Source organism: Panthera onca, chromosome B1 (genome assembly GCF_046562875.1).
Source record: "Panthera onca isolate mPanOnc1 chromosome B1, mPanOnc1 haplotype 2, whole genome shotgun sequence".
Classification (NCBI taxonomy): domain Eukaryota; kingdom Metazoa; phylum Chordata; class Mammalia; order Carnivora; family Felidae; genus Panthera; species Panthera onca.
Genome location: NC_138342.1, coordinates 86,478,564 through 86,494,787, shown reverse-complemented (window position 1 = coordinate 86,494,787; position 16,224 = coordinate 86,478,564). Strand labels below are relative to the sequence as shown.

The window sequence follows — 16,224 nt, the reverse complement described above, 5'->3', positions numbered from 1 at the left end:
GGAGTAGATTCCTGTGATTCATCACTTACATACAACACCCAGTGCTCATCCCAACAAGTGCCCTTCTCAATGCCCATCACTCATTTTCCCCTCTCCCCTGCCTACCCCCCCCATTCAACCTTTAGTTTGTTCTCTGTATTTAAGAGTCTCTTATGGGTTTGCCACCCTCTCTGTTTGAAACTATTTTTTCCCCTTCCCTTCCTCCATGGTCTTCTGTTAAGTTTTTCAAGTTCCATATATGAGTGAAAACATATGATATCTGTTTTTTTCTAACTGACTTATTTCACTTAGCATAATACCCTCCAGTTCCATCCATGTTGTTGCAAATGGCAGGATTTCATTCTTTCTCATTGCCCAGTAGTATTCCATTATGTATATAAACCACATCTTCTTTATCCATTCATCAGTTGATGGACATTTGGACTCTTTCCATGATTTGGCTATTGTTGAAAGCACTGCTATAAACATTGGGGTACAAGTGCCCCTATGAATCAGTGCTCCTGTATGCTTTGGATAAATTCCTAGTAGTGCTGTTGCTGGGTCGTATGGTAGTACTATTTATAATTTTTTGAGGAACCTCCACGCTGTTTTTCACAGCAGCTGCACCAGTTTGCATTCCCACCAACAGTGCAGGAAGGTTCCCATTTCTCCACATCCTCACCAACATCTGTTATTTCCTGAGTTCTTAATTATAGCAACTCTGACTGGTGTGAGGCAGTATCTCAAAATGGTTTTGATTTGTATTTCCCTGATGATGAGTCATGTTGAGCATCTTTTTATGTGTCTGTGGGCCATCTGGATGTCTTCTTTGGAAAAGTGCCTATTTATGTCTTCTGCCCATTTCTTCATTGGATTATTTGTTTTTTTGGTGTTGTGTTTGGTAAGTTCTTTATAGATTTTGGATACTAACCCTTTATTCAATATGTCATTTGCAAATGTCTTCTCCCATTCTATCGGTTGTCTTTTAGTTTTATCGATTATTTCCTTTGCAGGCCAGAAGTTTTTTATCTTGTTGAGGTCCCAATAGTTCATTTTTGCTTTTATTTCCCTTGCCTTTGGAGACGTGTCGAGTAAGAAGTTGCTGTGGCTGAGGTCAAAGAAGTTGTTGCCTGTTTTCTCCTCTAAGGTTTTGATGGTTTCCTGTCTCACATTTAGGTCTTTCATCCATTTTGAGTTTAGTTTTATGTTTGATGTAAGAAAGTGGTCTGGTTTCATTCTTCTGCATGTTCCTGTCCAGTTCTCCCAGAACCATTTGCTAAAGAGACTGTCTTTTTTTCTATTGTATACTCTTTCCTGCTTTGTCAAAGATTAGTTGGCCATACATTTGTGAGTCCAATTCTGGGTTCTGTATTCTGTTCCATTGGTCTGTGTGTCTGTTTTTGTGCCAATACCGTACGGTCTTGATGATTACAGCTTTGTAGTAGAAGTTAAAGTCCAGGATTGTAATGCCTCCCACTGAGGTTTTCTTTTTCGATATTACTTTGGCTATTTGGGGTCTTTTGTGGTTCCATATAAATTTTAGGATTGTTTGTTCTATCTTTGAGAAGAATGCAAATTTAATTGGGTGCAATTTTAATTGGGATTGCATTGAATGTGTAGATTGCCTTGGGTAGTATTGACATTTTAACAATATTTTTCTTCCAATTCATGAGCATGGAATGTCTTTCCTTTTTGTGTGTGTGTCTTCTCCAATTTCTTTCATAAGTTTTCTATAGTTTTCAGCATACAGATTTTTGACATCTTTGGTTAGGTTTATTCCTAGGTATTTTATGGTTCTTGGTGCAATTGCAAATGGGACCAATTTCTTGATTTCTCTTTCTGTTGCTTCATTATTGGTGTATAGAAATGCAACCAATTTCTGTACATTGATTTTTGTATCCTGTGACTTGTTGAATTCATGTATCAGTTCTAGCAGATTTTTCGTGGAGTCTTTAGGGATTTCCATGTAGAGTATCAAGTCATCCGCAAAAAGTGAAAGTTTGACTTTTTTGTCAAGTTGGATGCTTTTTATTTCATTTTGTTGTCCGATTGCTGAAGCTAGGACTCCCAATACTATGTTAAACAACACTGGTGAGAGTGGACATGTCTGTTGTGTTCCTGATCTCAGGGGGAAAGCTCTCAGTTTTTCCCCATTGAGGATGATATTAGCTGTGGGCTTTTCATATGTGGTTTCTATGATGTTAAGATATGTTCCTTCGATCCCAACTTTCTTGAGGGATTTTATTAAGAAAGGATGCTGTATTTTGTCAAATGCCTTTTCTGCATCTATTGACAGGATCATATGTTTCTTATCCTTTCTTTTATTAATATGATGCATCACATTGATCGATTTGCAAGTATTGAACCAGCCCTACAGTCCAGGAATGAATCCCACTTGATCATGGTGAATAATTCTTTTAACATACTGTTGAATTCAATTTGCTAGTATCTTGTTGAGAATTTTTGCATGCATGTTCATCAGGGATATTGGCCTGTAATTCTCCTTTTTAGTGGAGTCTGGTTTGGGAATCAAGGTAATGCTAGCTTCATAGAATGAGTCTGGAAGCTTTCCTTCCATTTCTATTTTTTGGAGCAGTTGAAGAAGGTTAGGTATTAACTCTGCTTTAAATGTCTTGTAGAATTCCCCTAGGAAGCCATCTGGCCCAGGACTTTTATTTGTTGGGAGATTTTTTTTAAATTTTTTAAAATATTCATTTATTTTTGACAGAGAGAGAGATAGAGCATGAGAGGTGGTGGGACAAAGGGAGAGGGAGACACAGAATCTGAAGCAGGCTCCAGGCTCTGAGCTGTCAGCACAGAGCCTGATGCAGGGCTTGAACCTACAAACTATGAGATCATGACCTGAGCTGAAGTCAAACGCTTAACCAACTGAGGCACCCAGGTGCCCCTATTTGTTGGGAGATTTTTGATAACAAATTCTATTTCTTTGCTGGTTATGGGTCATTTTCAAATTTTCTATTTCTTCCCATTTGTGTTTTGGTAGTGTGTGGGTGTCTAGGAATTTGTCCATTTCTTCCAGGTTGTCTAATTTGTTGGTATATAATTTTTCATAGTATTCTCTAATAATTGTTTGTATTTCTGTGGTGTTGGTTGTGATCTCTCCACTTTCATTCATGATTTTTATCTGTCTATTCTCCCTCTTTTCTTTTTGAGAGGTCTGGCTGGGGGTTTATCAATTTTGTTTAGTTTTTCAAAAGACCAGCTCTTAGATTCATTGATCTGTTCTACTGGGGGGTTTTTTGTTTGGTTGGTAGGTTGGTTTTGTTTTTGTTTTTGTTTCTTTTTTAGGCAGGGTGGGGAGAATTCTATATTGTTTATTTCTACTCTAATCTTTATTATTTCTCTTCCTCTGCTGGATTTGGGGTTTCTTTGTTGTTCTGCTTCTAGTTCTTTGAAGCGTGCAGTTAGATTTTGCATTTGTGATTTTTCTTATTTCTTGAGATAGGTCTGGATTGCAATGTATTTTCCCCCTTAGGACTGTCTTTGCTGCATCTCTAAGGGTTTGGACTGTCATGTTTTCATTTTCATTTGCTTCCATATATTTTTAAATTTATTCTTTAATTGCCTGGTTGACCCAATCATTTTTTTTTAGTAGGGTGTTCTTTAACCTCCATGCATTTGGAGACTTTCCAAATTTTTTCTTGTGGTTGATTTCAAGTTTCATAGCATTGTGATCTGAAAATATGCATGGTATGATATCAATTCTTTTATATTTATTGAGGGCTACCCATCATATGATCTGTCTTGGAGAATGTTCCATGTGCACTTGAGAAGAATGTGTATTCTGCTGTTTTTGGATAAAAAGTTCTAAACATATCCCCTTGACATAATTTCTTATAGGCATTACTCTAAGTTAACGTTAATTGCATGCACATGTTACTTGGAGTTGGCACAAGTGTCACATTTCTTGAATGGCACTTACCCAGTATGCCCATATTCTCATCCATTCTCATGCTAGCAAAATTCACCTCGGCTTCTGGAGCACCCTGCACTTTTTTCACAGCTATCATTGCTTAGTTCTTATTTTCTCACTTGAGACTGAACTTTTTAAGACTAATCTTTGAAACAGAAGTAGCAAAAGCTCAGCCTAAGTAGCCCATGAAATGGTACCTTAAATTTTGATGCTGTTATTGAAATATTTTCCATATCTTGCTCCTGAGAATATCATTTTAATTTGCTAATGTGTGATTAGAATGAACAGGCCTGAAATTTTGACTTAAAGAAATATAATGGTCCATTTAAGAACATTTGCGCAGACAAAAGGCATGGGCCAGTGTTAGGGTGTGATCCATGGGATGGTCCTCCAGAATGCACGTTCTGAAGAGGTTCTAATCAAAACAAGAAGCTTGCTCTCACATGGAGTTGGTAATTTCCAGTTCGGACATTTATAAAGAATAAATCCTGCACTGAAGAATATGACTCCTAGATTTTTTTTACGGTTGGCAGTATTTTATTTCATTTCCTAGACTTACGTTTTTTCTTTTATGACCTAAACCTCAAAATCATCCACACTACACTAATTTAATATGAAAGATAAGAACAGCTGCAGGCATTCCAGTCTAACCTGTACAGGATACAAAAATCAAAGATTTTTTTTCCCCTTTGATACACTAAGAAAAGGTGCCCAAAGCTCATTTTCACTAACCAAGACATGCATTTCCATCCTGCCTATGTTTGCTTGTCACACCTCCCTTCTTCCTCCTGCTAGGAAATGTCTGTGCCAAGGACAGTGGTGGGTAGCCACAACTGTCCATGTTGCCATGGAAAACAAATCCCCTTGTCTCAGAGGCAGGCGCATGTCTCAGATTCATGAAATACTCAACATCAATCAATGTTTTTATCAAGTCACAACAAAATTTGTTAGGACATGATGAAAGATTTGAATCATCTAAATTTCAGTCTCTTTATCTTGCCTAAAAATTTCAGGATTTTTAGGAAGTCTACCAACTGAATGCCTTTCCCGCCTAGTATTTATGTGCTAGTGCCATTGTCCAGCCATGAGACACAGGGGAACTGCTCACAGCATGTGCACAGCTGTCACTGCTCATGGTTTGTGTTTCAAAGTGTTCTTTTCCTTAGCAATTTAAAGAGTAGGATTACAATTTCATGACTTTGGCACTTCACAAAGTAATGCAATTACTCCCACCCAAGACCCCACTTTTGCATTTACATTAAACCTGGGTCCTGAAAGTTTGATATCAGAAATAATTTCACAAGGTTTTGTGAGCAGAGACTGAAGCTAACAGTCAAAATGTATTTTATAGAAATAAATGAATGAAGTATATTATAGCCGTGTTTCACTGTGAAAGATCTTTTCTTTTAGGGTCTTTTAGATTTTTCCTAAACATTGTCAAATAAGTTTTGAAATGTTTTATATCAAGGTCCATAAGGCTCTATATATGTGAATTAGAAGTTATCTGAAACTTCTCTTCCAGAGGCATTTTCATTTAATTCTCCACTTACACTTTAATTTTCCCCCATTATGGACTTCTTCCACGTGGTTGGAAGTCATGTAAAAGACTCTGATAGCCTTTGTAGGTCTTTAACTATTATTGGAAAACAATTTCATGCATAGGGAGTTTGTGGTCAGCCTGCAAAAAAGCATTCAAAGAAGTGTTTATGCATATTTGTTCATACCATATTTAACATAGTAGACTGTACCTTGTTCACATTGTTACAGATTTTTTTTTGCCCTTAACACTTATTCAGAATAAAATTTAATGCTTTCATGCACCCCAAATAATATATTGGTTATATTGTTTGTATGCTCGTACTCTTGAATTTGTTTGCCTAGAAATATGAAACAGCAATAAAATGTCATGCTCATTTTATATATGCATGCCCATTTTAAACTTGGAGGACAAATGATACCAGTAATCAATGACTGAATAAAATTATGGACATCTCTTAACCAACTACATGTCCTTTAGTTTCTTTCATTTTGTATTCATTTTCATTCATTAATTTAAAAAATTTTTGAGCTGATTATATGTGAAGTCCAGCCTATGTGCCTGAAATGCATCAACAAACAAAGTAAGAAGAAAATTCTTGCCCTTTTATATTCTAGCATGAGGAGACAGAAAGTAAAGAATAAACATAAAAAACTGAAAAGAAAGAGCAAGCTAAGGGGTTGGGAACTGGAAAGGCAGACTGCAATTTTAAACAGGTCGGTCAGAATAGGAGTAGCAGAGAAAGTGACAGCTGTACCAAGGCGTGAAGGAGATGAGGGTGTTACCAGCGGGAATAATCACGGGAAGAATGTTCTGGAGGGAGAATACTTTTGGGCAGGAGCTTGCCTATCATGTTCAAGGAATAGTATGATGTTCATATGTTCAAGATAAAAAGGCAATAGAACTCGTTTCACTCCTCTTACATCCCCTGAGACTACAGTTACCATGCACTGTGTCATTCTTGCTTAAAATAAACTAGTAACTTCTTATAAATATTATTTCAATTTTATATACATCTTTATATTCACATTTCCATGGATTTTTTAATTTACATTTTTTTCATTATATTGTAAGCTTCTTCAAGATAAGGAATAGTCCTCTATTCATTATTTTTCTCTATACTGTTTTTGAGACCTACCAGACACTCAATAAATGTTAACTGTAGGCAAGGGGGAAAAAAGAATTAAAAATCTTAGTTTTAAAACTCTAGCCTAGGGGCACCTGGGAGGCTCAGTTGGTTGACTGAGTTGGTTGACTCTTGATTTCGGCTCAGGTCATGACCTCACAGTTCATGAGTTCGAGCCCAGCATCGGGCTCTACAGTGACAGCACGGAGCCTGCTTGGGATTCTCCCCCTCCCTCTCTCTGCCCCTCCCATTCCCTCTCTTGAAGTAAAAAAATAAAAAATATATACTTAAAAAATTAAAAAATAAATAAAATCTAGCCTAGTTGCATGAACTACAGCAGTCAAAACTCTTGGTCTTTGCCTCAGTTTCTTAAAACACATTGAAAACCAACTAATAAGTTGTTAAATATGTGAAACATTGTATAAGTGTGAATTGTAATAAAATATAACTCTTAACTTGTATGCCACAAATCCATGAATGAGAAAGAGGAGAGATAAATGCATAAATCTGAACAGAGCTTTCTGGCGGGGGCGGGGGGGGTGGTGGAAATGCAGTTTAAAGAGCACTGAGAAAAAAGGCTTTAGGTAGTGCAGCCAGTGATGACATTCTGTGAGCTATTGACCTGGATCTTCAGCTTTGATGACCAGTGTCCATCAGATCAATGCTAGTCACATGGATGTTAGAGGGATGAGACCCTTAGGAAAGCTTTGCCTTCCACAGTGATCCACTTCATGATTTGCCTTGTTCTAGAATCTCTCCTGACTCTTAACTTTGCCAACATTTCATCTGAATCCCTAACTTGCAGAGAAATGACAAGCCCAGGTCATAAATAGTGTGTTTCCATAGTTCTAAGATGCCCCATAGGTCATTTATGTCAAGACTTTCTCTGATCTGTGTTCTGATCTATTATGGGTAAGCTCCCAAGTTAGTTTATTTAGCATATATTATTCTAAACATTTTACTATTTCCATATTGCCAAAAGAAGTATGAACAAATTTAGTAGATAGATTGCTAATGAGAAATGTTAAATGAGGTCATCATAGGATAGTAGTATTATTTCCTTTTCCACACAAAGCCAAGCTACTTTGAGTTTACCTTTCTTATAGTCACAGACAATGCACAGATTTTATTTTATTTAGGGACACATAAAACATCCTCTCATTCAACCCACTATTGCAAATTGTACACTGTCATTCATTTTTCGTTCATTCTATATCTAATTGTTTATGTTCAGCTATATACTTGGGATTGTGCTAGATGCTGGGGATATTAAGATAATTAAGACATTCTTTTTGCCATTTAGGAACTTAAGGCCTAGAGGTAGAGAAATACAGGTTGATATTCTTCTGCGGCCAGGGCTTTCTAGAATATTTTGTTTCAGAGGTGTGGAAACCGAGGAAATGATTCATGCTTACCAAAAGACCTAATGAATGTATAAGCCAGATGATTGCCTATTTACAAATTTAAAGTTAATGATATTTCCTCAGACTAATGTGAATATTCATCATCACTATGCAGAGAAAGCTTCCCCAATATCAGATTATAAGAGATACCATATTAATATTCAGAAGGTTGCCTCATGAGCATGGTATGAGAGTAAAGAAAACCAAATAGTCTTCACTATGGTCAGGCTATAATAAATACTGAGGAACCAGCCCAGCCCTAACAGCCTAAATTATCCCCAGTGATGCAGCAGTTTGTCTAGGTATAATATCTCTGCTATTTTACTGTGCAGGCTAGCACAGCCAAATCTTGCTCCTCTCTCCCCGAAGCTCTTTGGATTTTTGTGAACACTTATTGTCTTCATGCCAGTTAAGATACATTTGTTTCTGTTTGAGTTAGTGCCACCCATTCATGTGGGCTAGGTAAAGAAGGATTAGTGACATTAGCATGCTTTCTTGAGGCTTACCTTAGGCAGCTGTCCCTGTATTACCTCTTACTTTTCTAATACTAAGCCTTAAGCATGCCACATATTTAACTATATTGGCAGAAAAATATGATTTGCAGTACATTTAATGACTTTTGAATTTTCCAAAACTGACCTCTTTACTTCTTTCCTTTTAGGTTGTAAAAATGATGATAATTGTCGTGGTGACATTTGCCATCTGCTGGCTGCCTTATCATATTTACTTCATCCTCACAGCAATCTATCAACAGCTGAACAGATGGAAATACATCCAGCAGGTCTATCTGGCTAGTTTTTGGCTGGCAATGAGCTCCACCATGTACAACCCCATCATCTACTGCTGTTTGAATAAAAGGTAAAAACAAAATTACTAAATGCAAGTTTCTTGTCACTCCTGGCTTAGCTGAAAGCATATAATGTTGTTCCCCCTTTTGCATTAAAAATGCAAAAGTAAGGGGTGCCGGGGTGGTTCAGTTGGTTAAGCATCCGACTTTGGCTCACATCATGATCTCACAGTTCGTGGGTTCGAGTCCTGCATCAGGCTCTGCACTAACAGTTCAGAGCCTGAAGCCTGCTTATGATTCTGTGTCTCCCTCTCTCTCTGCCCCTTCCCCATCTGTGCTCTGTGTCTCTCTCTCTCAAAAATAAAGAAATATTAAAAAGAATTTTTAATGCAAAAAGAAGGGAAAATTGAAAAATTCACTGACAGGAGTACAGAGCGTGGTTTTTTTTTTCTAGACTTCCTCCTACTTTATGAAGTATCCCACCTTAACCATTACATTCTCAAAACAATATGCTTACAAGTTCTAACTGGGAAATTTTTATTTCTGCCTCCAAACCCATCAGAATTTTGTCTGCACAGGAAAAAAAAATGCCAAGTTCAAAGAAATGAAGATAATTCATAGAAATGTACGGATAATTTCTACAAGATGAAAAGATGATGGCATATGTGAGTGGACTCTATTAAGAAGGATGTTTTGTAAATACATTTCAAAATAGAAGATGTTGCTGTGAGGGTTCTAGAAGCAACAGTCAGGGCAAGGAGAATTCCAACCCTCCTTCCTATATAATGAGGTCAGTGAGTAAGAGAGGGTGCAGCCTCCATGGAAATGAGTTCTGAAGAAATTGAGGTGGCCAGGGAAAAGCTACTTTCAATTTTTTCTAAGAAGTTTATTTTGAAAGAGACAGAGAGAGCATGAGCAGGGGAGGGGCAGAGAGAGAGAGAGAAAGAGAGAGAATCCCAAGCAGGCTAGGCACTGCCAGCACAGAGCCCAATGCAGGGCTCAAACTCACAAAACTGTGAGATCATGACCTGAGCCGAAACGGAGAGTTGGTCGCTTAACCTACTGAGCCACCCAGATGCTAAGGAAAATCTACTTAAAAAAAATATTTGTTTAATGTTTATTTATTTTTGACAGAGAGAGAGAGAGGCAGAGCATGAGTGGGGGAGGGGCAGAGAGAGAGGGAGACACAGAATCCGAAGCAGGCTCCAGGCTCTGAGCTGTCAGCACAGAGCCTGATGCGGGGCTCGAATCCACTGACTGTGAGATCATGACCTAAGCCGAAGTCGGACGCTCAACCGACTGAGCCACCCAGGCACCCCAGGAAAAGCTACTTTTAAAGTAAACTTTTTAAAAAGCAGTATTTGACTGTAGTCAGATTTAAGACTGGAAAGAATCATAAAATGTGGTTTCCAGATAAAATCATCTTGGTTGTAATGGTCAGAACATGGAAGAGCATGGTTACATTTCAGAACATTGATAATTCCCTTAATAAACCAGTGTGTTCTGGGGCACCTGGGTGGCTCAGTCAGTTAAGTGTCTGACCTTGACTGGGGACATAATCTCACAGTTCGCGGGTTTCAGCCCCGTGTCGGGCTCTGTACTGACAGCTCACAGCCTGAAGTCTGCTTCAGATTCTGTGTCTCCCTATCTCTGCCCCTCCCCTGCTTGTGTGCTCTCTCTTCCTCTGTCTCTCTCTCTCTCTCTTTTTCAAAAATAAATAAATAAACATTTAAAAATTAAAAAAAAAAAAAATAAACCAATGTGTTTTGAGCACAACTAGAAACAGAACTTCATGTAAGTAACTATAAGCTAAATCCGAGGCTCTCTTTCCAGTTGGCCTCCACTATGCAGTGCTTTACGTTTGTTAATTACTTAATTCTTTTCTTTCATTAACTGCATAAACCATATATCAATTCAAGCCACCCCACAAGCAGTACATCTGTTTTTCATCAACTTCACTTAATGGTTTACAAAGCAAAGGATTTTGTATTTTCATATATGATTAGATAAAAACCATCAAGGTTAGTAATTAATTCTAACATTAAACGAGACTTTAATTTACAAATGTATAATCATTTCTAAAAGAAGCTATTTTGAAATGCATCATTTTTACGTGCCTTAACTGGCAAGCCTAATTCAAGTACACTTATGCAGATGTATAAAATTACTGAAGAAATGTACACTGTTTCTTTGCATTATGGATTACCTGATGCTGGACAACTTTACTATTCAATGACTTGCTTCTAACTGATAGGAAGTTACGACTCAATTCATGAAGAAAACTTAAAAGATTAGTACCAATAGTGCGGCATACATTTTAAGAGTTTGACTAGAAAATCAAATTCAAAAACTGATTGTGTTTAATTGCCTTAAATAGGGTTTTCTGTGACAATTGAAGGAAATTTCCACTTGAAAACATGGCTTTTTCTCTCTGTGGCCTGCTTCTTTCTCTTCAGATTTCGAGCTGGCTTCAAGAGAGCATTTCGCTGGTGCCCTTTCATTGAAGTTTCTAGCTATGATGAGCTGGAGCTCAAGACCACCAGGTTTCACCCGACTCGGCAAAGCAGCCTTTACACGGTGACCAGGATGGAGTCGGTGACAGTGGTGTTTGAGCCCAGCGACCCAGACAACTCCAAAGCCAGTCGAAAGAAGAGAGCAACCCCAAGAGACCCAAGCTTCAGTGGCTGTTCCCGCAGGAATTCCAAATCTGCCTCCACCACGTCAAGCTTCATAAGTTCACCCTATACCTCTGTGGATGAATATTCCTAAATCCATTTTCTGAAGTGCAAGACTAGCATTAGGGCATCATGGTGCCAGCATAAGCCCCCATTCTCCTGTTTAGCAGTCCGGTCTTACCTACTCTCTGGAAACAGAGGGCAATTTTGGAGCAGCTATGCTTCAATTGAGAAAGGTAGCAGAGAAATGTAACAAAGACACTATTAAGAGATTTACCCCCTCAAAAATAAAATGGGCTCTTAATTTATGCTTTGAAAATTCCAAATTATTACATGCAACAAACTTAACATAGATCTGAAAAATACTTCTAAAATGTTCCATTTTTCTCATTTAAAAGTTGCAATTACAGGGGTGCCTGGATGGCTCAGTCGGTTAAAGCATCAGACTCTTGATTTCCGCTCAGGTCATGATCTCACTGTTGGTGAGTTCAAGCCCCTAGTCAGGCCATGCATGGACAGTGAGGAGACTGTTTAGGATTCTCTCTCTCTCTCTCTCTCTCTCTCCCCCTCTGTCTGCTCCTCCCCCACTTGCACTCATGATTTTTTTTTCTCTCTCTCTCAAAATAAACTTTTTTAAAAATAAAAGAAATTTTAAAATTGCATATGTATTTGTGACACTAAAGTGACATGATTTTTCCAAAAGATTAAAGAAGCTTTGTGGTGAGTGACAACAAAATCTATATAAATTAAACATTTTCATCTAATAAAACAGAAAAAAGTTAAATGACTCATTTTTCTCATTAGAATAAAAGAAAATTAGCCTCAAAGAGTAGGAATTAATGAAAATCTTTACTCAAATGAACTCATTTGGAAGAATGAAAAATTTTAAAGATTTAAAGATTTTTCTCCATGAAATGTAACTGGAAAGGAAATCTAGTAAAATTATTATACAACGTACATGTCACTCTTTTTATTATTTTTCTGAGAAAGTGGCATCAAAAGAAAAAAAAATCCTTTACTTTTTGACTGTTACATATTTTAAAATACCAAGCTAAGAAATAGTCAAAGTTAGTATCTTAAAAGGACAAAGCAAATTCCTATGATCCTCTTTATTTTTCACAAATACTTAAAAATTTTTAGAAAATAGGCAGATTATAGGGGCGCCTGGGTGGCTCAGTCGGTTAAGCATCTGACTTCGGCTCAGGTCATGATCTCATGGTTCGTGAGTTTGAGCCCTGCATCAAGCTCTGTGCTGACAACTCAGAGCCTGGAGTCCACTTCAGATTTTGTGTCTCCCTCTCTCTCTCTCTTTCTCTCTCTACGCCTCTCCTGCTCTCGCTCTGTGTGTGTCTCTCTCTCAAAAATAAAGAAACATTAAAAAAATTTTTTTAAAGAAAATAGGCAGATTATAAAACACTAAAGATGCCTTCTAATGAAGGGGAGAATCCCAATTGTCTCTGAAACTGGGTTACCAATTTTTGTAGGCAAGAATTAAAGATAGAAACTCATAATTATTATGGCAGACAGGAATATCTACCAGCACCAAAGAAGTGTCTCTCCCCCAGAACTCAAAGAGAAACAAAGAAGTTGGACATCAACTTTATCAATTTTGGAGCATCCTTATCCTCTCTCTCCTCCCATTGAAAAATGTGTAAGGACTAGGGAAAAGTATCAGAAGATATACTCAAATGAAAATCCTTAGAAAAGAAAGTCTATGTACTACCTGTATATACTAATAAACATATGTAGAAAGGTGAATCAACTGTTAGAATAGAAAGCAGGACAATATTTTGGATGTATGTGAACTAATAGTAGGCAAACAAGAGTATGATATACACCACTCCACAGAGAGGTGTATTTTGTCTATTTAAATAATTCAGAAGCCCCCTAGAAAGAAGTGAGCTAATGGTCCTGAGGAAGCATCTATTTACTATAACAAAAATTTACTGACATATTTCTGAGAGCCATAACAAAATAAGATCTACTTTAAGTGTAGAATTTATCTTCCAGAACTCAGTGCTTATAAATCATCTTTCCTTGAATTAAAGATACTGTCAATCTTCCTCAAAAAAGCAGAAACCTTCTGAGAATGTGGATGTACCACACAAACTTTTCAGAAAGTCTAAAATATTCAGTTAGTCTTTTTTAAAGCTATCCAGCTAAAATAATTACCTGTAATGCTTTACTGGATTGTTATACCTCCATCAATATAGAATCAACTATTGTTTTGAAAAACAAGATAAAAGCAATTATTCAAGAGGAAATCACAGTCTGTTGCCACCGCTAAAGTAAATTTTCCAATCCTTTTTCCTGTTTTGAACCCAAAGCCAGAAATATTTGATTGTTACAAAGTGTTCAAAGTCTAAACAACTCCACCATGTATGTAAGCTGATTTCTTCTGATTACACCAATAAACAGACACACGTACATAAAGACACGAGTATGCAAATACAATCATCTCAATATATGTAACTTCAAAGAACTAAATTCAAGCTTGAATGCTTAAATAGTCAATGGTTATTACAGGGTTGCCACAAACAGTGCAATACACTATGTAGCTTGTGTGCATGCTTTGAATAAGCAAATTTTTCATTATTTAGTATCTCATTGTTGAATATAATGTTTTTAAATGTTCATTCCAAAACATGTAAATGCTTATCATACAATGTCAAAGTGTCAACAAAAGTCTAATATTTTAAAGCACACATTATCTCCTTAAACTTACAAATGATTATGAGACTAGCATTAATTAACATTCTAGATACACAGGACCATCTTTAGCTGCAGAATGTGGATGTGAAGTTTGGCCTTCAGTTTCACTGTAGTCAGCTACCACCAAATATATGTTGAAAAACATAACTCTTGGCCTTCACACATAGTAGGAGCACTTAGTATAATTTGCTAAAACATCTAAGGAAAAATAGTCCTTCAATCTGCTGTTTTGTTTTGTTTGGTTTGGCTTTGGTTTTTTGGTCTTTTTCAGTAGATTTGGTGTTGCTCGGTGTAGCAAGTATCATCCTTTGAGTGTGACAGAAATACCTGAGGTCCAGATAGTACCTTTCTAATACTTTTAAGGGGAAACTGACATCATTTACTCACTGTTTGTGACTCTTAAATGAAAACTTATAAAGCGGAACTTTTTAAGGTCAAAAGTTTAAAAAATAATTATAAAACAAGAACAGTATGAAAGAGAGAAGATTTTAGCCCTTTTGTCTGAATTCTGACACTGACAATTATACAATAATACACATGGAAGCAATTTTCAGTAGAGGTCACTTTAAATAAAGCTATGTTGATATTTTCACATTTGTCAGGGCTTGGAATAATTTCTCTCCAAAATTCACTCTACCTTCTGAGGTTAAAATTCACTGCAAATCTTTTTCATTGTTTGAAGGTAAAAACTGGCTATAAATACTAGGGAGATAGTTAAAATATCCTAGGATATTTTGGATTTATATCAGTGACAGAAAAATACAAAATATTTTGGGAAAAATCTGAGAGAATCAAGAAGCTTTGCATCATTTTAAATACTTATAAAAGACAAAAATAAATAAATAATTAATGTTGTATTTTCATTATTTTGCATCTGGAAAAAGTGTTTTTGAAATTACTTGCATAGGAAAAAATTAAAGCAACATGATTATTGTAGAATCCTATCTAACAGCTTTTATTTTTTTAGTAAGCTTAGTATGCTGCTGCATTATTCCATCTCCCAATTTCATGATGGTGACATTTCTGACCCAGCAGCCAAATCTGTATTCCTTTCCAGATCCTGCCAATCTCTTATCAGCAGAGATCTGACCAACTTCAAAGTGACCTCCACTCTTACAAAGCACATGGAAGAATGCCAGGGAGCTTAGTATCAAACCTCAGAAGCACAAAATAAATGTGAGAAATCAATGCTGGCCAGCTCTAATCTGAACTTGAATTTTGTTGATGCAGAATTTCATCAGAAAACCTCTGATTCGTGTCTGGTAAATGATTCCATCAAATGCAAACGCAGGAGAGTTACAACTTCTCACAGGTTTAACAGTAACAAGTTGAGATCCCAATAGTGCCAATAGTTGCCAACAGTGTTCCAAAAGTTAAGGAAATGAAGCATGACACTGGTCATGTAGAATAATATTGTAATAATTTCCCTTAGGGCCAAGCAGGAATGAAAAATAAAGTACAACAGCTCTCTGTACAAGGTCAGTGATTGTGTGTTGTAAAATAGCTTGGTGAAAACTCTGTGTATATAAGAAATAAATGAATATAAAGTTTGTAACTAGTGAATAAAGTATTTTTAAGTTGTGGTAATTGTACTGAATAGGGTTTAATATATTCATACCCTTTGTGTATGTGGTAATATCTGACAGATTTGCTTTTGCTTTTTTTTCTGTAAAATATTAAAAATAGGATTAAAAATGAAAGCAGCCCTAATATTTTCCTACTGGCTAGCAAAACATATATTATGGAAGGTCCTGTCTTGTCTGAACACACTCACCCTCAGAACTATCCTTCCTTATCTTTTCTCATTAAAAATATCTAGCTTTCCTAAGTTAACTTGATACAGGAAAAAAAAATCTATAGAAAGAAAAGTTATCAAAATGTAGAAAAATATTCGGTGTGGATATCAGGAGCAAGTGAATTGGAATGTGGAGCTGAAATAGTATGAAGTTGAGTATATAACATAGCATTGTAGAGCCATGACTTCAGGGCTCTAACAACAACAGACAAGTTTAAAACCTAAGTCCCACCAGCTGATAGCTGAGAATGCAGAAAAATTTCTTTGTAGGCTTCC

General features: G+C 36.6%; 1 protein-coding gene across 1 annotated transcript in view; it reads left to right on the top strand.

The window, feature by feature from the left end:
- The window catches only part of TACR3 (tachykinin receptor 3), an 89,728-nt gene extending 73,937 nt beyond the window's left edge, over positions 1–15,791 (top strand). The window contains exons 4-5 of the mRNA XM_060654515.3: positions 8,641–8,837; positions 11,223–15,791. Coding sequence (XP_060510498.1) covers positions 8,641–8,837; positions 11,223–11,535 — 510 coding nt within the window. The 3' untranslated portion in view covers positions 11,536–15,791. The remainder of the gene's footprint in view (positions 1–8,640; positions 8,838–11,222) is intronic.
- Positions 15,792–16,224: the final 433 nt, after the last annotated feature.